Below are 21,604 nucleotides of genomic sequence, written 5' to 3'. Positions count from 1 at the left end.
AATAAGTAGTAGGATAATAGGCGACAGCCCCCCATTTGAAAATATTTTGTTCCTGATTTTTCTGGAGAGTGGGACCCAGCTGTGGATGGATGGAAACCCCACAATGATCCCTGGAGAACCACTAGTCTAAAATGCATTTGTCCTATCTGTCTTAATTCTGATGACATTTAAAATATATTGGGTGTTATTCAGTCAGAGAGATCTGTCTGTACCGAAGAAAGCCATAGGCTCAGGTACTATACTGGTATATGTGACTCTACTGGAGACTGAGAGATCCGTGGCTGTAGCCTAGGTCCAGGAGAGATCCTCCTGTGGCTGTAGTCTGCTTGAGAGATCCTGTGGCTGTACTGGAGAGAGAAGTGGCTGTACTGTAGGCTCGGCTGTAGTCGTTCACGCCCAATGCATTCTGGTCCGTGTAAAGGAAGCTGCTGCAGCGGAATCTGAAGAATTTGAGGTGTCCGTCGGCGTCTGTCTGCTGCCGCAAGATTCGAGTCCACCCCAGTCTCTACTACACTCCTCTGGACATTTGTTGACGACAACCTGCAAGGTAACGTTATATGTTTAATTGTTAAGGAGTTTAAATTGGGTTGGAAAAGCGACACCCGCGGAGCGGCTTGGCTAACGCTACTAGCATCCTGTAGTACGAGTTGTTCAGTAGTTGTGCTAGCTCTGTAGCCTTTAGCTTTATGTAACTGCTAGCTAAAAATGGAATGGTGCTTTTAGCTTGCTGCTTTTTAAGTTTAGGCAGTTCATATGCCCACACGTCGTGTCAAAAGATGGGTGTACAGCGATCCTGTTTTGAAAAGCATAATGTGCGATTCACATGTAAATAACTGACGTTGAACTAAGTTAGCAGTTAACTAACTCCCATCCGAATCCAAGTCCCATCATTCGGATGAAGGTACACAGAGACCGTAGCTCTGATTCATGTTAGCACTTCTTGAAGACAAGACATTTAGCCTCCAAACTATTAGCTATTAACTCGAGTAACTTTTGTTTGTTTTTTGTCCACTCTTTGTCCAGTGTCTTACTGATGTTAGACCTCTAGTTGATTTGTAGCGGTGCATTTTTATTTCAGTCGCCTTTTCCCAGCTGATTAGATTAGGTAATATGATTGGTGTTATCCCATGATAAGACTTCTTCTTCATATTAGACAGTTCATTTCAAGCACATATGATGACATTATTGAACTGAGGACACTGCTGATGGAGAGCTTGAGCCATCTCTTACGATCAAGTAAAACATATTTAGTTAGATCTAGCTTGTCCAATCAAGCAGCAGGAAAAGAGGGCCTAAGGTTTTCTGTGGTGAGAAAGAACTCTCACTATTATTGTGAGTATGAACCAGACTTCCTGTGTCTCACACAAGTCAGCAGTCTAGTAACCTCCATTTTACAAAGGCTTTGCAGGCCTATTGCATTGAGACCATAGTTGAACTTGCAATAGTTAACACATCTTTTTTTTTTTACTTGCCAGTGATTGACTGAATGTGTAATTACATCTTTCTTATGGCAGGTTGACGGAGTGGAAATATGTCTCAGGCAGACAAGATGAAGGTACGTCCCACAGAGGTACTACTCAAATTCAGTTTTACACCTGAGCTAGTACAATGCTGTAATACCAGACTTTTACATTTCAGTGATCTTTCTAGTTTAATGACTTGGCAATAACGATGATGAGAATGCATTTTGACACATAATTATCACTGGCATGCAACTGGTATCTTGGAAATGGTTTTCCATGTCTATTTGATCTCAGCTTAGAATTATTTAAACATATTTTAACTTGACGTTTCATGTTTTTCCCCCCCTTTTCTCCACTTAATTACCCTGAACATCCCCTGATAACTAACTACTGCAAAATAATGCTACTCTCTGAAGGCCTGGCCACTCAGGCAGATTCTCCCAGCTGCTCTCCAGAGACTGCTGCCACATGATGACTCACTGTTTTGTGTCGAGTCAACCCAAGGGCCCAGAGGCAGAATATGAGAACATACGCATGTCAGGCTTCTCAGTCACCCACCTTTTGTGAAAGAATGGGGGAGGGGAGGTTTTTACAAGTCACACAAAACCACAGGGCAGAATTCTGGCTAACAAATCAGCTGTGTGTGTGCACAATTATCTTTTGGGTACTGTGGGAATTACAGGTACTGTATGGCCATTATCCTACTGGCCTATACACAGTGACACAGTTATTTTATCATCTGCACACTCTTCTCCTTGTAAGTAACACTGGAAGGAAGGTCTTTAATACTGTAGATGGCAGAGGGCCACAGTGCCTCTTCTGTTCTGCGTGAACAGCTTGTCTCTTCCTGGGGTTTCTCCTCCGGGGGTAATAATGTCATGATGCACTGATTATTATGAGAACCAATGCAAGCGTGTCTAAATTTAACTTAATGGTGTGATAAGGGGATGTTCCCAAGTGAGTACTGAAATTTTAAACATTGATTTATGTGAGCACAAACATAGAGATTTAGTTTTTTTTAAACGGCTGCCATTTTCCTTTCTCCCATTACGTCTATAGCAAGGCCAGTTCTCGAACCCAGAGACACCAGGGTATGTTGGATTTGCCAACTTGCCCAACCAGGTTCACCGCAAGTCTGTCAAGAAGGGCTTTGAGTTCACCCTCATGGTGGTCGGTAAGTGTGCTGTCGCCGTCTGTCGGGCATTTTCTTTTATGTTCTTTTTCTCCTTGTCACTCTGGGGCGTTAAGCATTTTGGTATGAAACGGAATGTGTCTCTCAATGATGACAGTTTTCAAGAGCTCCTTTTTAACTCTAAGCACTTTAGGAATGTGATGGCTACAGAAAGCGCTTGACATTGGAGTTATGTATTTCCTTTTCTGTCTCTTTTGGAGGGAAGCTCAGTTTTTTCTTTTTTTTTATTGAGGAAGAGGAAATGACACATTGTCTGCCTGTGCACGATATGCACACAGACCTAAGAACAACAAGAATTCTAGGATACTTTTCATGTTCAAGTTAACGATGATATTTCTTGTTTTGTTTTGTGCTGATGATCATAGATTTGTGGTCAGAGGATTGGCAAATGGTCAGTTGTGACAATCATATGCTTCCTGGTTCTTAAAGGTCTCTTCCATTTTTGTTCTCAGTACAAAGTCACAGTAATTCCTTTGTTTGCATGTGTCTTGTCTTTGAGCCTGTGTGCATTAATGTACAGGTGTATATCTGCTTGCATGGGAGCATGAGTAGTTCCAGACAGATTTATACAAGTTGTACAGCTAGTGTCAGTTTCTATGTAAACTCTTAGTGTGATTTGTCTGATTGTGTAAAGGCCCTCTCTGCGGGGGTTGGGAGATAGGGGGGAGTCTATTGTACACTCATCATCCCCCTTTGCCTTAAAATAAACCGGAGAGGAATGTGGCCCTAGCGACTCTGGGAAGCAAATTCACACTGGACATGGCCTGCCTCTCCTAATACTTGAAGAACTGGGAGTGCTTGCTTGGTTTGCTCTCTAAAGACGTTTTCAACCTGTACCCTAAATGAGACTAATTGATCCTCTTCCCCTGGAGGACCTGGCTAGTAAACATACATTTCTCATGTTGGAACTAGAGGGTGTGCTGATTTGCTGTTATCAGAATTGGCCTTTAATCTATGAAGCTCTTGAAATCAATGATCAGGCAAGGGACTTGTCTAAGCACTTGTTCCCTTTTTAAGCTTCTATTCGCATATCATGGAATCATGTCATGAACAGATGAACGAGTCGATACAATCACAGATAGCTTCACAGAAGCCTAATTCAGCATGCATGAGAGATGATATGTGTGATTTAGAACACAACCAGTTTGTGTTATTGTTGGCGTAGTGGAGACTGTTGTAGACTGCACCCCGTCTGTCTGTCTGTCCGTCCGTCCGTCCGTCTGTGAACAGCTAAGCTCAGTCACCATTGGCCCGATCGACGTGAAACTGCACACACTCCCTGGATGCCAGAGCAGAACCTCTGGCCCAAATGTTTCAGATCGGCCTTTAATAGCGCCACCAGGAGGCAGATTTTTGCAAAACTAATTTTTTAATATTATTCCTACAGATTTTGTCCAAACATCACGCAAATCGGTACACAATCACATCATCTCTATAGTCATGTGATCAAGACGGATCTGTCCAATATTTCATACTCCATCCTAATTGGCGAATTCTGAACATTGCTGGCCCACAATAACCTACCTGACATGGCGTTTTTTTGAGTTTTGGTCTTAAAGTGTTTAATGTTCTCATTCAAGCTTTTGAAATCTTTGAGAGAAATATGGTGATGATGAAATGTGTTTGCTATGCATTGGGTCAAGGATTCAACTTTTCTCATCCTAGACTTAAGTGTTGACCAACGTTTGTGTAGACTAGAGAAGTGAAAAGCGAGGGGGGCTGGGGCTCACACAGTCTGTCACTGTGGTTGATGAGATTGAGTCTTGGATGTTGGTCTTCTCTTTATACAATTTTTTTCTCACCATATATTGGGCAAACTTTCTCACACTTTCCCCTACTAGGCCTCATGCTTTCCCATGAAAATCACTATAGTCTCACACATACGGTGTGTATTTACGATGGCAGTCAGACAGACGGACAGATCTACATTACATGGAACGAGCTTATAGCGTTACTGTAAGTCGAGAAGTCAAGAGAACAGCTGTTGCTACTCACAGCACAGAATATTTTGCCTGTAGAAAATAGGATAATTATTGGGTTGACTTTTTTTTTTCTTCATTATTTATTTGGCAACAGATAGATTGATGCTTCATGTAACTTTCCAGAGGCTTAGCAGTCTCTCTAATGGGACTGTAACGTGAGACTAGAAGAGAACACTCAGGATCTTACTTCCTGCCGTTATTATAATCCCTACAAGTCGATGGCATTGAGTTGGTCTGAGGAATGAAATGATCCAGAAGGGCTTCTCTAAACATTTAGAGCTTGGATGTTACTGAAGGATCAGTAACACTTGCACTCATTCCACAAGGAATGTTTTTTTAACCATCGCAAGATGGCTCTGGGGGAAGACTGGGTTAATGTTTTTTCCGTATAGCGTGAGGTCCAATGCCTGTCACCAGGATATGTGAGGTTTCCTGCTGCACAGTGTGGTTCTTGCATCTGTTCTGTCTGGAACCTGAATTTGTCTTGATGGAGATGTGATTGAAACTGTAAACCCCTGCATGGGTTGGTCGAGGGCCGGAGGCGGCCATAACAGAATGGGTAGAGAGCCCGGAATCTGTCTTGAGAGATTATACGATGTATAACATCAAGAATTAATTTATGGAAAAAAAATAATATGTATTATCTCTCTTCCAATTCATTGATCTATTCCTGCTGATGTGTAATGCATGGTCTTTATTTACCATCCTCTGTAGGTGAATCTGGATTGGGGAAATCTACTCTGATCAACAGTCTCTTCCTTACTGACCTCTACCCTGAGAGAATTATTCCCGGAGCTGCAGGTAATGCACAGATTGATACACTGTTCCCAGTTCACCTCAGCTGAGCGTTTCATTCATTAGTATTTCATCCATGTCACTCATACCTGAGACCTAGTAATCTAAAAGCCTAACCATCATATCTGTGTTTGCTTTATCTTACTGTTTCGATTGACTCGTTTCCTTCTCTGACGACAGAGAAGATCGAACGGACGGTTCAGATTGAGGCTTCCACGGTGGAGATTGAAGAGCGAGGAGTGAAGCTTCGTCTGACTGTGGTTGACACACCAGGATACGGAGATGCCATCAACAGTCAGGACTGGTAGGCCAGGGCTCAGTTGATGGAAACTGCTTTTTTACTATAGATTTGTGAACATGAACATTGAAATGTCGTCCAATGTTTGTGCTCACAAATGTAGGTTAAAATATGCAAGATTGTATGAAAAACATACCATAGGTTAAAAGCATACTACATATCCAAAGGTCTGAGTGTGTGGCATTGACGAAACTAATCACTTGTGTGATTTCTACTTCTTCTGCTAGCTTCAGTACTATCATCAGCTACATTGATGATCAGTTTGAACGCTACCTCCATGATGAGAGTGGACTAAACCGCAGACATATTGTAGACAACAGAGTTCATTGCTGCTTTTATTTCATCTCCCCACTGGGCCACGGGTGAGTTCACAGACAAAACACACACACATGCGCACACGCACAATTTTGTCTGCTAATTGTGTCTTGTCAATTTCTCTTGTTTATCCTGTATGAGTTGTCTCTCCTGATTGGATGAAATTGGTATCCTAACCTGAAAATGCATTTTTGTTTACTTAAAAAGCTGGAGAGATGGGGAGGAGACTCAACATCTTGTCTTTCTTTGTCTGACTCTCTTTCTCCCTCTGTGGGTCTTTCTCTCTCTCTCTTAAAATCCATCTATCTATCGCTTGATATCTGTCTCTCTGTGCTTCCTTTCCTCCCAGTCTGAAGCCGTTGGATGTCCAGTTTATGAAAGCCATCCACAACAAGGTCAACGTGGTTCCTGTCATTGCTAAGGCAGACACACTGACCCTTAGGGAGAGGGAAAGGCTTAAGCGCAGGGTAAGTACTACACAGCCTGCCATTGTTCTATATCTGCCTGAAGTTATTCATGTTGACCATCTATGGTCCTTTGGTTTTAATTGCAAAATATACATACATATATAAAAAAACAAAGAGTGGTGATAAAATAAGATGTATGACCAAGCATTAGGACAAACCACACCAATATGCAGTAAAACCTCTGTGGTCCTTTTTATTGTCTTGTGTAGGTTCTGGATGAGATCGATGAGCACGGCATCAAGATCTACCACCTCCCTGACGCTGAGTCTGATGAGGACGAGGACTTCAAGGAGCAGACCAGGATTCTCAAGGTAAAGCCCCCCCATCTCCCACTGACCCCTCTGAGTTCCTGCTAATTGAAATCGGGTTGAATTGATCTTTCTTACCCTGAAAGGAGAGGTGATTCTGTCAGGGATAGTAAAGATTGATCTTGGATATAACGGATCATGAAAGACGGCAATTCATCGGAAGTTTATCAGTATAGCGGCCTAATTCGGCAACCAATATTTGACACCAGATGCCCAATTAGTAACCTCTGAGACACTTCCACTCAAGAAGGAAGCTCCATCTTTTCTGTCATGTAAATGCAGCATTATTAAATAGCAGGCAACCTTGCCATTCTCTGTTCTCTGTTCCAGGCTAGCATTCCCTTTGCTGTGGTGGGCTCCAACCAGCAGATCGAAGCCAAGGGGAAGAAGGTGAGAGGTCGTCTGTACCCCTGGGGAGTGGTGGAGGTGGAGAACCCAGAGCACAATGACTTCCTCAAGCTGCGCACCATGCTGATGTGAGTGTCTTCCTGGAAGAAGGAGATTTAACGCAACTCCCTCTGTTGTGGCCTCTTTTTGAGAAGGAGACGAATAAGACAATTTAGGCATTTAGCAGACGCTTAAATAGTTAAATAGTGTGCTGCGCAAATACATGTGTATACATATGGGGAGATGTATGTTTGCATGTGCCTGGTATCAATTTATGCCATTCAAATTGTTGTATTTTAGATCATGCATATGATTTCATAGTTTTATGTACTGCTGTTTTATCCTGCACTACGTTATCGAACACTCATGGATACCCACTTAATTGATAGTTTCAAATTGTTTATTCATTTATTATATTTGGCAATACGTTCATTGTTTATTGTGTTCACATTCTCTGCAGTACCCACATGCAGGACCTGCAGGAAGTGACCCAGGACCTGCACTATGAGAACTTCCGCTCGGAGCGCCTCAAAAGGGGCGGCAGGTTGTCTTCCCATGGTTACATTCTGCCTCTGTCTCCTGCGTACGTACCTGTCTGTCAGCTTGCCTTTCTGCACCTCCCCCCCTCATCAAAAAGCAAACCTCCCATATACGACGGTAGTACAGTATTGGTATACCAGTAAGTTATAGCCAGGTAGATGAATACATGCACAAGAGAAGTTCACTGCTGCAGTGCAAAGTCACTTGATTCATAGGTCTGGCATGCATAGATGCTAATTCAGGACATGGATATTAAGAGTCAGTCAAAGGAGAAGAGCTTTATTCAAGATTTATCGAGTTGTAAAGGGATAGTATCCCTCTGTCATGACGGCATAAAGCAACTGACATTTTTCTTAATTCTTTATATGTATCATTAATATTAGTATGGCCTTTCTGTACAGGCCATAGACGAATACAGTAGTTTTAACATTTGCATGTTGACAACAATTTGGCCATAGTTGTGAATGACATTTGATCATAATACTTTGGGATGTAGTCATGGGTTAGTTATGGGTAGTTTGTAGCATGTACTATATAGTTTGGGTAACTTTGTAGATCGAACAAGGGTCTTATTCATATCTACCATGACTTGTGTCAGTATCATGAACTTAAATCAAAGTATCCTTGAACGTAAACCAAAAAGATTCTTTGAAACTTACTTCTGAAGCCAACCCAGGAAACGGCAGTGGTTTTACTGTCGTCCCATTGGTCCGCCATCTGTCCAATGATGGCTGTCTGGCCTGAGTTGTCCAATCCCGCAAGTGGAATGTTGGAGGTACTTTCTTTCTATTGGGGGAGGTAATGGCTGTTCCCTGACTCCTGCACTTGCTGCTTTTACTCTGGAATCTTGCTTCTGTGGCTTGCACCTTTCAATTCTTTGTAGTTCTTCACAGTAGATATCCACTTTTCTCACCTGATGTGTTCTGGCTTCTGTCAGAGAAAACTGTCACTAACCCACTGACTCCCCCTTTTCACTTTCTATATGTCGCTTGCATCACATCTGCTTGATGCCACTTGAAATGACCTCACATGCTCTCACACACACAACCACACCAAGAGTCTTGATGCACTGTAGACCTTTACTGTGCATCCTGCTTCTCTGCTGATTCTAAAATGCTCGCAAGCATAGCTAATGCAAACAAATTATTTTGCTGCGTGTGGGTTATTTTTATGCAAGTTAAGGTAAGTTCTCATGCAAATATTGGATATTGAGTGCACTTCTCAGACCATCTCACTGACAAACATTTTCTTTGCGTGTTATTTCAGGAAGGGACCAGAGCCGGAGGAAATGGACAAAGACATGATTCTGCAGGAGAAGAATGCTGAGGTGAGATACTCCATAAATGTTATGCCTAATTTATACTGAGTCACGGCTGTGTTGCATGATAAAAGTACACGTTTGTAGTTGAAAATATCATTATTTTCCGTGGACAACTTGTCCAAAGTATGAATTAGCTGTTAAATTAGTTTTTTGGTTACAGGATTTCTCCCTGTCGAGTCAGACCTCAATGACATACATTGTAAAGCTCTTGTTAGGAAAACATTTGTCTCATTTTGTTAAGATGTTATATGATGAGTTAATTTTCTCTCCACACGGACAGGAATTGATAAGAATGATAAAAAATAATGCTTAAATATTGTTGCTTAGAAGGATTTCTAATGGGGAAATGGTATGATGGTAAAAAGGCTGCCGGAAAAATATGTGCAAGTCATGATAGCAGTGGAGAGATTCTATGCTCTGTTCTTGAGTCCAACGTTTCTTATGCTTCAGTTGAGACGAATGCAGGAGATGATTACAAAGATGCAAGCCCAGATGCAGAAGCATGGCGACGGAGAGGGAGAAGGCGTTTGAAACCACATGGTAAGAGCAGGACACAAGCATGTGCTTACACACACCAGATACAAACGCCAAAGCACACTCACCCGCACTGCTACATTTACGTACATCTGAACAGTGTCACATCTAACTCTCTGCCTTGACATCTGTGGATAAACCACTGAGACACGATTATGTCTAACTGTGGGGATGTTCTGAATGCAGCTTGAGTTACGCAAATCTTCCAAACACACAAAGCCTAGCCAAACTCTTGAGTGCCAGGAATGCTTGAATACTTGAAGTGTGACAGTGTTCTTTATCCTGTCTTTTCTTGTAGGATTTTAAAGCTGTTGCTTGAGTTTGACCAGAGACGGCAGATGAAGGAAGAAGGAGCAACTAAACGAGAAAGATTAACTGGTCAATATCTGCTTGCCACTATCTTAGTGTATTTCACTTCTTGGGATGTTTTTTAAATATCTAAATATATATACAAACAGTATTATGTTTTATACAGTTTCTACATGCTTTGGTTTCAAATATTCCCTATTTTTAATTATTCATATTGTTTCATTGTATTGGATTAACTCCAATCATTCAAATGAAATAATAGGAGCTTTCTTTAAAAATTGAGGAATATCTATTTTTTTTTTGCTGTGGAGAAAGCCCAGGTCTTGCTGCTACTCCCCAGTGCTGTTTATGGTGGGCCTTCTGGTCCTATGAAACCACTAGCAGATCATATGCTATCTGTTGTTTAGCGTTCTAAATGGGAGAGCCCACTACTGTGAAAGAATAGCAGCTCTTGCTTTTTTCAGGAGCAAAAATGACAACCACCCCCCAAATAACCCTTTTTTCTATGATTAAGCTATGATGCCAATTTGAACATTTTCTTTGTCAAAAGATAACATGTTTTCAGATTCACTCTGGTAAGCAGCCAAAATCAAGTTTCTCTTATAAAAGTCAGGGCTCACTCGCTTTCATGTTAATATTATTCCACGGCCTTGCATGCAACTATGGAACCTCTCTGAACTGGCATTATTTGATTGGAATAATTCCTGGTGAAAGTTCCCTTGTGTGCTAAATTGGGATCAATGCGTATTTTTGTAATGTTAACCAGTGAATAGGGATCCCAGGTCGCTGTTTGTTGGCAATTTCACCCTACTTCTTTTGGACTCCGGTATGTTGTGACTAAAATACACTGACTGATGATATCCTCCAGTCTTCCTGTAAACCTGACAGATGAAGGAAACACAAGCTGTTTTTTTTTTCTTCTTACTGTAATGTGCCTCTGATGGATTCCGTTCATTTCCCCCTAGCGTTCCATTATATTGTCAAATTCATTAATACTGACTGACAAAAATGTGGAAATGAGCTGATATTGAGTATAACAGACATGCCTATGAGCGGATATATTGCTCCCCTATGATTTCCTTTGTGAAGTTATGTAAGAGAATCATTTCAGTGGAGGTCATGCTGTCTAGCCTATACTGTAATGAATTCTTGTTTCCTTGATAACTGAAAACATGTAGGCAAGAACAAAGCCACATGAATGGAGGCATTACATCTCTGAGGAGGTCAAATTACCTAGTTCTGGAAATATTTGTTGCCAGGCAACATCAGTTTTTTTTACATTCTATCTATAGAATTCCAGGAACCAGGAAATATTTTGTGCTTCTGTGTATTAGTGATGTAGCTTCTTCATTCAACTATGTAATCTTTTAATTGTTCCAACTGCTGAATATGTTGTTGCCATAGTTACAAAAATGTTAAAAGGTGATTTGGTGGGGACAGTATAGCCAACATGTCCCTCACAGCCAAGATCAGAGTTCTTAACATTCCAGTTTATGCGGTTTTATCCAATAATAAACTACCGATGTTCATGTTGCATATCTTGTAATAATAAAAAGTTTTTATTAAATCTACGTTCTAGAGCCATTATTACTATCTTGTTTTACTAGATACCTTTTAATTTAACCGTAGCATCATAATGTACTAAATGAATTCTGGACATTTACCATGCTGTTAAGTGAAATAACTTTGGCATGTCCGCCTCTAGTCTGTGCTTATTACAGGGTTACGGTTTGATTTAACCACTTAAACCCAAGCATCTGATTCTGAGCATGTCATAATAGGCTAACATTCAGTGGAAATGGCAGATCTACAAGCTCAACTCGTTGTGACATGCTAGAACGGCTATTTTCGGTGATATTTGACCTAGAGGTTGAAAAGGAGGACGCAAAGTATAGACCCCTGGGGAACTCCAGTCAATGAGTATTATAGGGTTTAAGTGGTTAAAAATGTATTGTCATGCTCTGCCACTCAAGGGAGATTAAGATTTCTGTCAGTCTAGCAGCAGTGTGCCAAACTTAACCACAGATCAGCTGACGCCCTCTGTTACTCTACTAGCAGCAAGTGAGGTGAAGCATGGGTGAGTGATTAATTGGGCAAAACTGCACCGTTAGTGCTGTGGGGTTCTGTATTACAAAGAACCAAAATAATTAGACCCTGTAATATTGAAATTAATGTGAACTGTTAACTATAATATATGAAGACGGTAAATATAAGTAGGTAAGTAGAATGTATGAATAGGTCAGTATCACAGGTCACTGCATAATCAGATACTTTAAAGTGAGCGACAGCGTTGTGTGATCAAGTATCAACCAGGCTGAAGTCACTCAGAGCACTGGACTGAGATTTTAGGCAGAGTTCATATGGTTCAGATTCCATCTGCACTGTTCCAATAGTTGACACTGCTGCTTGTGAATGACACTCCAACTGAAGTTGAAGGACGTTGGCAATGTCCTTCCAACGACCTAGAACTTTGTGATTATATTGGCCAGCAGGACCATTTAGGATGCACAAAACAGGACCTATGTAAAGCTATGCCATAATACAATATCTTTATTAATATCTGATTCTTGGAAGTATGTTTTCTACTGTATTGTTACTGTTGCAAAGAAGCCAAGTTAATTTACTTTCTTCAGAAAATGTAATCTTGTCTTCCCACCTGATCAAACAAACCACTGAGGTACTTTCTAAGCTGAGTAATAAATGGCCATCAGCCATTCCTCACACTACCATCTAAAACAACCAAACAGAAACACGCCAAACAAAAGTGACCTTTTTTTATAGACTTTATTATAGGACTTTTTTCCTTCTCAACCTAACTGGTACACACAGCGCTCTCAATGTCATGGCTTTTTTTTCTTAAATACTCTCCATTCTATAAAGAAAAACTGTAAAAATATTTAATTATAACTAATTAAAAGTTCTCTTAAGGGGACAGGGCAGAGGACAAAGAGGAATCAAAGAGGGTATTTTTCTGTGGTCCTTATTTTATTCCTGGGGCACTGGGGCAGTTCTTGGGGGATGGGGAGGCAGAAAGAGGAGTGAGGGGGAGTTACATCCAGCTGGGGGTTTCACCGTGAAGAAGGGGTGGTGTTACCATTTAAAGAAAACCTGGAGGAAAAAGGAAAAAGTGGAGTTAGAAAGACTACAACATCAAGACTTAAAGTTAGCCTTAAACACCTACAATTGTAGATCTGCTTATAATGTCCAAAACATGGCAGGTTGAAAATGGAGGTTTCCTCCCAACAGTGACGATATATTACTGTATATGTTAAATGTTGACCTGCACACTCTCTCCATCATGTGTGTGACCAGGCGGTCAGAGATGCCAGGACAGGACTCCTCAGCAAGGTTGAAGGCGTTCTCCAGTTCCTCAATGGCTCCAACACCACCACCATTAGCTCGTCGCTTCTCCTTCAGCTGAAAAATTACATACGTTTATATAAAATTATACTTCGAAATCGGTGAAGTTACAGCCACTTTTCTCGTCACATGGATCAAGGCCGGATTAACCCTTTGTGGTGCCCCTCGCAACTGAATTTCGTCAGCTAGCAAGCCGGGCTACACATGATGCAAGTTGATTCCTTCTATTTCTACTAATCAGCTGAACAAAGACAGACATAAAGGAGCAAAGTAGTAGTAGGATGCTTTTTGCTAAATTAGACATTGCTGATGAAGTAAGCTTTTATTTTTCCCTAAACTAACCAACAGGCGACTGATAAAGGTGTGTGTACAGTTAATTGACATGTTCCATGTTATGCAACCACCGACCCCAAAAATTTGCCGTACCTCTCTGAAGATGGGCGTGACCAAGGCAGACAAACATTGTGACTTCGGTTGGCGATACGGTTTCACCAAATCGGCTGACTGGAAACAATATTAGGGTATTAGATTTTTGAATCTAAGTGTTAAGACATCATCTCCAAGACTGTACAAATGTATGGGTCCATTTGGTTACATACTGTATGTACTCTACACACTCTCACAGAGCTAAATGAACTGTGTACAGTGCATGCATTTTTAAGTGTGTACATACATCGGAATCTGTGTGTGTGTATCCCTGCTGCAATTTGTTCAGGGAGGTGGGTCGGACTGTGGGGAAGGTCCATATGGGGCACTGGGGGTCATCACCATCAGCATCCCTAAAACAGAGAGAGAAGCAGAGAAAGAGAGAAGCATGTATCATGTATGGAATAACACATTTAAGGGGAATGCTTATGTAGAGGTCCTATGTGTACATGTGTATGTACGTGTGTGTGTGTGTGTGTGTGTGTGTGTGTACGTACGTGTGTGTGTGTACGTACGTATGTGCATGCATTGTGCTTCAGTCACAACTTAACTTGGCAATGAAGAGTAATTCATGAATACAATGAACTACAGAAAGCTAGTAAAACTGAACTACAGCAAACTGCAGTAGCAGCACTTCAACGGCCCTACCATAGGTAATGCATTAGATGATTTGTACACTTCGTATGTGCACGTTCCTCACTGTATTATCGCACTAGACTTGGCATTCAAATAAGCTCTGAAACAACAACCACATACCAGCCTTTAGCTGCATATAGGGCCTACTGTATTAGAGGTATGTGCTGGTAAGCTGATGATCCCGATAATTTGTGGCGTTAGTGGTCTACAGGCGTACAGACCAATTTAAAACAATACAAAAGAAACAAAAGTTGAAAACTCATGTCATACTGAACCACTTTCAACCTGGCGTCCCTATTTTGGGCATGTTATAATAGGCAAAAATAGCAGATCTACAAGCCCACAGTGTCTTGCACCATGATGCCTTGTGAGCTTGTAGATTGTCTATTGTTTACTATTCGTCGTACAATGAAGTACATAGAGCTTAAGTGGCTAAAGACAAAGAGACATGTTTGAATTAAACGTTTCCACTGGAAGTGGGAGACTGGTGCACTGGGGACTACTTGCATGTCTGAGTCGTCGGAGCTAGACTCGTCTCCATGACCCTCTGACTTCCAGCGGCGGTAGCGGTCGATGAGCTCCGTTAGGTAGGGTGTCTTCTTGGTGTAGCGTGTGATGAACTTGTGCTTCACCAACTCCTTGGCCGTCGGCCTCTGCATAGAGAGAAGGAGAGCAGACAGAAAAGAGATCAGCATTCAATTATATTTTCGTAATCGTAGCATCTTCAAACAAAGAGCCCTTTGTCAAATTACAACGCTTATTTCAGCCTTTTAGCTCAGGGCATTGGGCTAAGTCTGAACATTAGAGACGGTACAATGCAAACCACACCTCCTATCGGAGTAATTCATCCAGTCACAAAAATAGATATGACTAAGCGGTTTTTCTTCAAGAAACAGCATTTTTCAACCCAAGCTTGACTCATTGGAGCATGATTTCTAGTTGGTTCTAGAAGTATCTAGCTAAGTATTTATTCAAACAAGGAGTCTAAAAGCCAAGACATGCTCCCTCTGATGTGTCCTTCCGAAGTTTCAGACGGGCTTTCCAATCTAGTTCGGAGAGTCAGGACATCTCGACTCTCGAGTGCAGGGGTTCTGAGGAAATGTTCTGAGACCACCCATTAGAAGTTCTGAATGACGTCAATTTGTAGTTATATCACCTCCCTTTCCGAAAACTTCGGAAGGAGCATGTATTGCGCTTAACACTGATCCTAGATCAGTACTTCCATAGTACCTTGAGAGGTACCAGATGGATGCATATAAAACTTCTACTTGACTCACAAAGCGGGGGTCTTTATTGAGACAGGCCTCAACAAACTCTTTGAAAGGTTTGCTGTAGGAGCCCTCCAGAGTGGGAGGGGTGTTCTTAGGGATGAGGAACAACACCCTCATGGGATGCAGGTCTGAATTGGGAGGCTCCCCTTTGGCCAGTTCAATGGCAGTGATTCCCAAGGACCAGATATCCGCCTGATGGGGAGAGAGAGAGAGGTTTTTATCCATTTTTTTCTTAATGTTTATAAAGTATTTCAAGAACTACTGTGCCATTGTCCATTTGTAACTGGGGCTAACTGCCAGAGTTGACCAGCTAAATTTAGATTCTTTTTCAGGAGGAACATTTTTTAAGTAAAACGCATCTTTTACCAAAAGAGCGAACAACACTGAACCTTCCAGCACGTTTAATAGACTGAATATTGAAGCAGACAAGACTGCAACTGAAATCAAATAAACATGTTATGTGGTTTTATGCGTGGACTGGACTCCGGTCTCACCTTGAAGTCATACGCTGACTGTTTGATGACCTCTGGAGCCATCCAGAAGGGCGTGCCCACAAATGTGTTTCTCTTTATTTGAGTGTCTGTCAGCTGACCGGCCACCCCAAAGTCTGCTAGCTTCACATCTCCCTGCTCTGACAGTAGCACGTTGGCAGCTGGAAGATGAGAAGGAAGGTAGGAAGAAAGAAAGAAATAAAGACCAGTGCTAATGGTCAAGGCATGTCAGCACGATAACTGAAAACATTCAGTCTATATTAATGTTAACATTTTATCGTTCTAGAATGGCTGTCCATTAAAAATGACTAAAGGTCTTAACAGACGGAGAACGGTGGGCGCGGGCGTTACCACTTGGATCAGTGGGAATCGCTGATCTCTATAGTCATGTGATCAACACGGATCTGTCCGATTTTTCATATTCCATCCTGATTGGCTAAGATTGGCATCAAAGGTTTGCACGTTAGATGAGGTATGTTACATTATACGCCAACCCATTTAGCTGAAGGAAATACAATTCTTTCCAGTTAGCTGTACTGAATGAGTGCATCTATTCTCTCCAAGTGTTGCTTCTGCATTATGCTCATAACTTACCTTTGATATCTCTGTGTATCTTCCTTTCAGAGTGCAAATATTCCAGTCCCTTCAGTATTTCCCTCAGTATGGTGGCAATGTAAGTCTCTTCAAGAGGCCCTGGACGCAGCTGAGAAAAATAAGAGAGTGGTTAGAATATGACCCAGATAAATGAGAAATGGATGGAAAGACGGAGACAGAGAAATAGGCAATGAGTTCAGTTCATATGTATGTGTGACTGAGAAAAACAAGCAAAAAGAAAGAAGAACAAAAGTGGATCTAAGAATCCCTGTCCGGAACAGCGTGGCTCCAATGTGGATCTCAGAGTCCATGTGGTCTTCTATGACATATCTATGACATATGACTCCAAATTTGGGCAAGATTTCAGCCCGATCAGGGCCCCTTTGACTTCAATTATAAAGACTATAAAGACAGACAGACAGACAGACAGACAGAGAGACCCTCTTCTATACTGCTCGTGTCTGAGGAGCCATGCCGTAAAAAAGAAAGAAAGAATGGCTTAGGGATCCATATCAGATTCTTGTTATAGTATTATGCTGCCAATTAGGCTTTTTGATGCTAAATTAATATTGTCTTACCAGATCTAGAGCAGAACCTCCTCCTAAATACTCCATGATAATCCATAACTTGGTCCCCTGAGAAAATAGAAAAGCAAGTTACTGGACAAAATGTTTTAATCAGAGAGTCAAACCAGTTTTACATTGCATTTCTGATGACAAGCACATTCACTATGACATTAGTATTGTAATGTATTCGTGTCACACGTTATCACAAGGTCTTTGTTGACAGTGGGCCTGACAGTCAAATTCCCAGTTTATTTCGTTTTTTCCTCATTATTCAGCTATGATCGATAGTTCCATCTGTGTGTAGGTCTTTCCTCACCTTCAGGTATGATCCGTAGTACTTCGTGACAAAGGGACTGTCACACTGGCTCAGCACTGTGATCTCCTGTTGAATGTCCTCAATCTCATCCTCTGCCTCCTCCAGGTCTATGATTTTAATGGCCACCACCTCTTTAGTGCGATTGTTGATGCCTTTGTAGACCTCTCCGAAGGAGCCCTTCCCAATACGCTCCTGCTTGGTGAAGTACTCCTCCGGGTCCAGCCGGGAATTCTGGGCCACCGATGAAAAGACAAACAGTGGCATTTTGAGTGCATTATGTTTTGTCTGAGTGTTGCTAGTGAGTGTGTTGTCTGTGTGTGTTAGCCCGAGTGGAATGAATGTGATGAAAGCGAAAAGATAATTTCCCATCAGTGTGATTGTCACTAGTCATAAGTCATCCAAGGTAAAGTCTAATCTATCTTTTATACTTCAATAAACTCATCCAATGCTCATAATAAAAAGGCTAATGTATGAATAGTTTATCTGCTACCAGTACTGACCCTTTCAGTCACAACAAAATTAGCTCTCCACTCTGACACTGTGTAATTTAAGATGCATGACATTTATAAGTTGAGTGGTTCCACTCCGGGTAACAAGCATTATATGGGGCAAACAATTAACTGTTCTGGTATAATATAACAATTACCATTTAAAAAAAATATGGTAATACGACTTCACCCATTTTCAAACTATCTTCATATAATTGGTCCTCACTAATGCTCATGATAAAATAAAATGATACCGTTTTTTCTACTCAGTTGTGTCTCATACGAGGGCTGTGGACAGTTCAGAACAACGCCTACCAGTGACACCATTGATAAGCACTTTTTTGTGGTATTAATAACACGTGAACAATGGCTTCCATCACATCATGCTAACTTTCCAGTAATAGAAAGCCTGCAGTTTCTATTCGCTTGGATTCCCCATCAATGATGTCACCGGTAGGCGGGTTTCTGAACTGTCCACGGCCCTGCCGTGGGGTTTCTGAACTGTCCACGGCCCTGCTCTGGGAGTGAGTAGACAAAAATGGTACCACATTATAATGAGCATTAGTGAGGACTAATTATATGAAGATAGGTTGAAAATGGGTGAAGTGCTCCTTTAAATGTGTCATAATATCCGATCCCCATTGTTGTTGACAAGTAGAAGATTAAACTGAATGGATCTGGGATGGGCGTGTACCACCAAGAGATCACTATGGCAATCTCCAATCTCTGGATGGTGATCTAATGATTCCATGATGCCCCACCACCCACCCACGCCCACATACACACATGTATTCACACTCAGAAAGCCTCACATCCAACCGTCACCTCCCTCGTTTCCCAGACAAGACGAACCCCCATGGTTCGTCTTGTCTGGGAAACGAGGGAGGTGACAGTTCCCCGAATGTAACACTACTGTACCTGGTTCTGCATGTCTCGAAGGTGCGCCATCATCCCTTCGGCGGGTCTGACAGGAAAGGAGGGCAGCGCAGCCGCAGCCCTCTCTCTCTGTCTGTCTGTGTTATGAAGTTTTTAAGTCTTCAAAATTCTTCTTTTTCCGCCCTCCTCCTCCTCCTCCTCCTCCTCCTCTTCCTCCAACTCCCCCCAGTTAGCTGTCTAGGAAGCTAGGTGGCTAGCCAGCCAAGCTAGTGAGATAGATAAACACCCAAGGCTGCTGGCTGGCTGGCTTTAACAGGGATGTCACTCCGCGGCCTCGAAGTCCCCCAGCAGCGGCCTCAGCGGCCCGACAGGAACGCCAGCTCTGTGTCGTGTGACTCCATGTATATGAGCCGTAAATGAATAAGCCGAGGGGAGAAGTATCAATATTTAATTCATATCAAGGAACGCAGTCTGTTCGTTCTTCATTTGTGGCTCCAGGAGGACAAAATAATGGCCCAGACACACTGACAGTGTTGCCATGTCCGATTACTATAAGCGACTTTGCGCTTGTTTTTCCTGTAAAGTTGCTTGTAAATATTGGTTGGCAATATTGTTGCTGGTTGCGTTTTTTTTGGGCTTGTTTCTAAAGTGTAGTTGCTTATTTGGGCTTGTTTCCTAAATGTTGTTTAAACCAGTGGTTCCCAAACATTTTCAAGTCAAGGACCCCCAAATTAATATGCATTTGTCTGCAGACTGAAAATATTTATTGCCAGGGACCCGTGTGCCAGATTTGTGCTGTTAAAATATTCCACTTTTTTTCCCCCCAAGATTCTTTTGAAAATAGCAGATCTTCAAGTTCAGTTATTTTCAAATAGCCAATGGGCTAAAGGTTTAAAGTGCTCATCATGTGTCCAAGTTGCTTCTTTTGTCCTTGTTTTCATAGACCTGGTTGCTTATTTCTCTCACTAAACCTGGCAACGCTGCACACTGAGCGCCTGCGTAATGAGGCGTTTGAGAAACTAGGTTTGTGGGAGTTGTATTTTCTGAAAGCTCGTTCATTCTGCTCTGTCCAGGTTAGATGATAGCAGTAGTGGAAAAAGTACTCACATTCTTAAACGTATCGTAATGTAGAAATACTCCGTACACAAATTCCGTATTTAAAATTTACTTGAGTAAAACTAAAAGTACAAAAGTATTGGTATCAAAATATACTTAAAGTACCAAAAGTAGAACTCATTGTGCAGAATGTCCAGTTTTATAAGTTTTCAAATGCATAAAAATCATTTGAAAATATCTACAATGCAGTGCATCGAGAGTCTTGTGATGCATTGTGAGCTTGTAGATCAGCTATTTTCAGATGGCCGAAATGTAGTGGGCTTTTGATCAGTGTTGTGTTCTACTTTTTTTTTGAAGGTATACTATGATTATTCCCTGCCTCCCACAAAATGTAAAAATTGCACGCGCGCGAATTGTTCTTGAGGTGTGTGTGGCCCACAAAAATATTTAATGTGAACATTTTCGTGGCCCACAAAAATATTGAATGTGAAAACAAGAGCAACGCTGGAATCGACAGGCTGGTTTTCCTTATTGAGTGTAGTGTCAGCAGATGAGAGTAGCTCCAATCGGAACCTCACCCTCCGCTGTATAGCTCCGAGATGAGGTTCCATATCGTTCTCTGCCGTTCGGCTGAAAAATGTCTGCACATTTGCCACTTTACATGTTTCTTACCCCTTTCTGCACATCGTATCCAAAAAGTAAAGGTATTCTGAAATCATCACAGATGTTTGAAATTTTAACTCACCATAAAATCTAACAAACGAGTTGAAAAAAGCACTTTATTCGCCTCTCTCCTCCGCCGGTTACAAGACATTGCGCAAGAGTTGCGCCCATAGAGATAACATTACTGATTACCCTACTGGTCAAATGTTGAATTGCATCTTCTAATGCATAATATTATTGAACCGGCTCAGGAGAGAAGCGATTTAAACACTTTTTTCAACTCGTTTGTTAGATTTTATGGTGAGTTAAAATATAAATAAAAAACGATATAGGACCTCATCTCGGAGCTACATAGCGGAGGGAGAGGTACTATCAGTGATGCTATGCTCATTTGAGAAGTGGTTGCACTCTCTATTTTAATGACGTGACGCGCACGTCGCTTAACACCTACAGTACAGGTCACACAATGGACAATTGATATGCATATAGGCTAATTCCTATGTTAATGTACCGCGTGAGTCGGGAGCCTTTGTAAACTTTGATGAAGTGTGAATTTAAAGTAGTTTTAAATCTATGCGTGTGCCTGCACGTCCCCCTGGCCAAATAAGTGGTTGCACGGCGTGCAACCGCGTCCACTGAGCATTGCACCCCTGGGTACTATATGGGGCTACAGATGAGAGCAGAGAGAGCGATTCTGTCCGGGACAGTGGCCGTGTCTCTGCCTCTGGTGCAGCAGACGGAGGCTGTTCTGGAGACGCATCAGACGCGCCTGATTAAAGTACTTCATTAGTATTCGCGTCGTTGTTAATGTGTGAATTCCGTCGCAGCCATTATTTATCACCTCAAGAACAATAGCTTCACACTTGATAAGCCATCAACTCAGAGTTAGCCCACATTCTTGCTGCCCCCCCCTGCCTTGGGCAGTTAGCGTATCACAGCGTATCAGATGC

The 21,604-nt window shown here is 41.8% G+C and overlaps 2 protein-coding genes across 5 annotated transcripts; one reads left to right on the top strand and one right to left on the bottom strand.

Annotated features, from left to right (window-relative positions):
* Positions 1-392: 392 nt before the first annotated feature.
* Positions 393-11,482, top strand: septin2 (septin 2). 4 transcript variants are annotated; one of them, XM_084057811.1, is made up of 13 exons: positions 393-547; positions 1,515-1,555; positions 2,523-2,637; positions 5,352-5,438; positions 5,613-5,736; positions 5,958-6,092; positions 6,395-6,512; positions 6,722-6,823; positions 7,151-7,296; positions 7,668-7,751; positions 9,014-9,074; positions 9,519-9,608; positions 9,901-11,482. In XM_084057811.1, the coding sequence occupies exons 2-12, from the start codon at positions 1,532-1,534 to the stop codon at positions 9,597-9,599; spliced, it is 1,077 nt and encodes a 358-aa protein (XP_083913937.1). In that variant the 5' UTR covers positions 393-547; positions 1,515-1,531; the 3' UTR covers positions 9,600-9,608; positions 9,901-11,482. The 4 variants fall into 4 exon arrangements, with proteins under 4 accessions (XP_083913937.1, XP_083913935.1, XP_083913936.1 ...); XM_084057809.1 differs by having other exon boundaries at positions 7,668-7,790; XM_084057810.1 differs by having other exon boundaries at positions 1,515-1,570.
* Positions 11,483-12,679: 1,197 nt separating this feature from the next.
* stk25b (serine/threonine kinase 25b) lies at positions 12,680-19,468 on the bottom strand. The gene is made up of 11 exons (XM_084057162.1): positions 18,978-19,468; positions 17,572-17,802; positions 17,268-17,324; positions 16,690-16,798; positions 16,099-16,256; positions 15,611-15,796; positions 14,841-14,986; positions 13,945-14,050; positions 13,698-13,775; positions 13,192-13,328; positions 12,680-13,019 (listed from the first exon to the last, which is right to left on the bottom strand). Exons 1-11 carry the CDS (start codon positions 19,008-19,010, stop codon positions 12,980-12,982), a joined length of 1,281 nt encoding a protein of 426 aa, XP_083913288.1. The 5' UTR covers positions 19,011-19,468; the 3' UTR covers positions 12,680-12,979.
* Between the last annotated feature and the right edge of the window lie 2,136 nt (positions 19,469-21,604).

Source organism: Gymnoscopelus microlampas, assembly GCF_963454915.1.
Source record: "Gymnoscopelus microlampas genome assembly, chromosome: 5".
Classification (NCBI taxonomy): domain Eukaryota; kingdom Metazoa; phylum Chordata; class Actinopteri; order Myctophiformes; family Myctophidae; genus Gymnoscopelus; species Gymnoscopelus microlampas.
The sequence above is the reverse complement of the archived record's forward strand: the minus strand, read 5'-3'. Positions and strand labels throughout refer to the sequence as shown.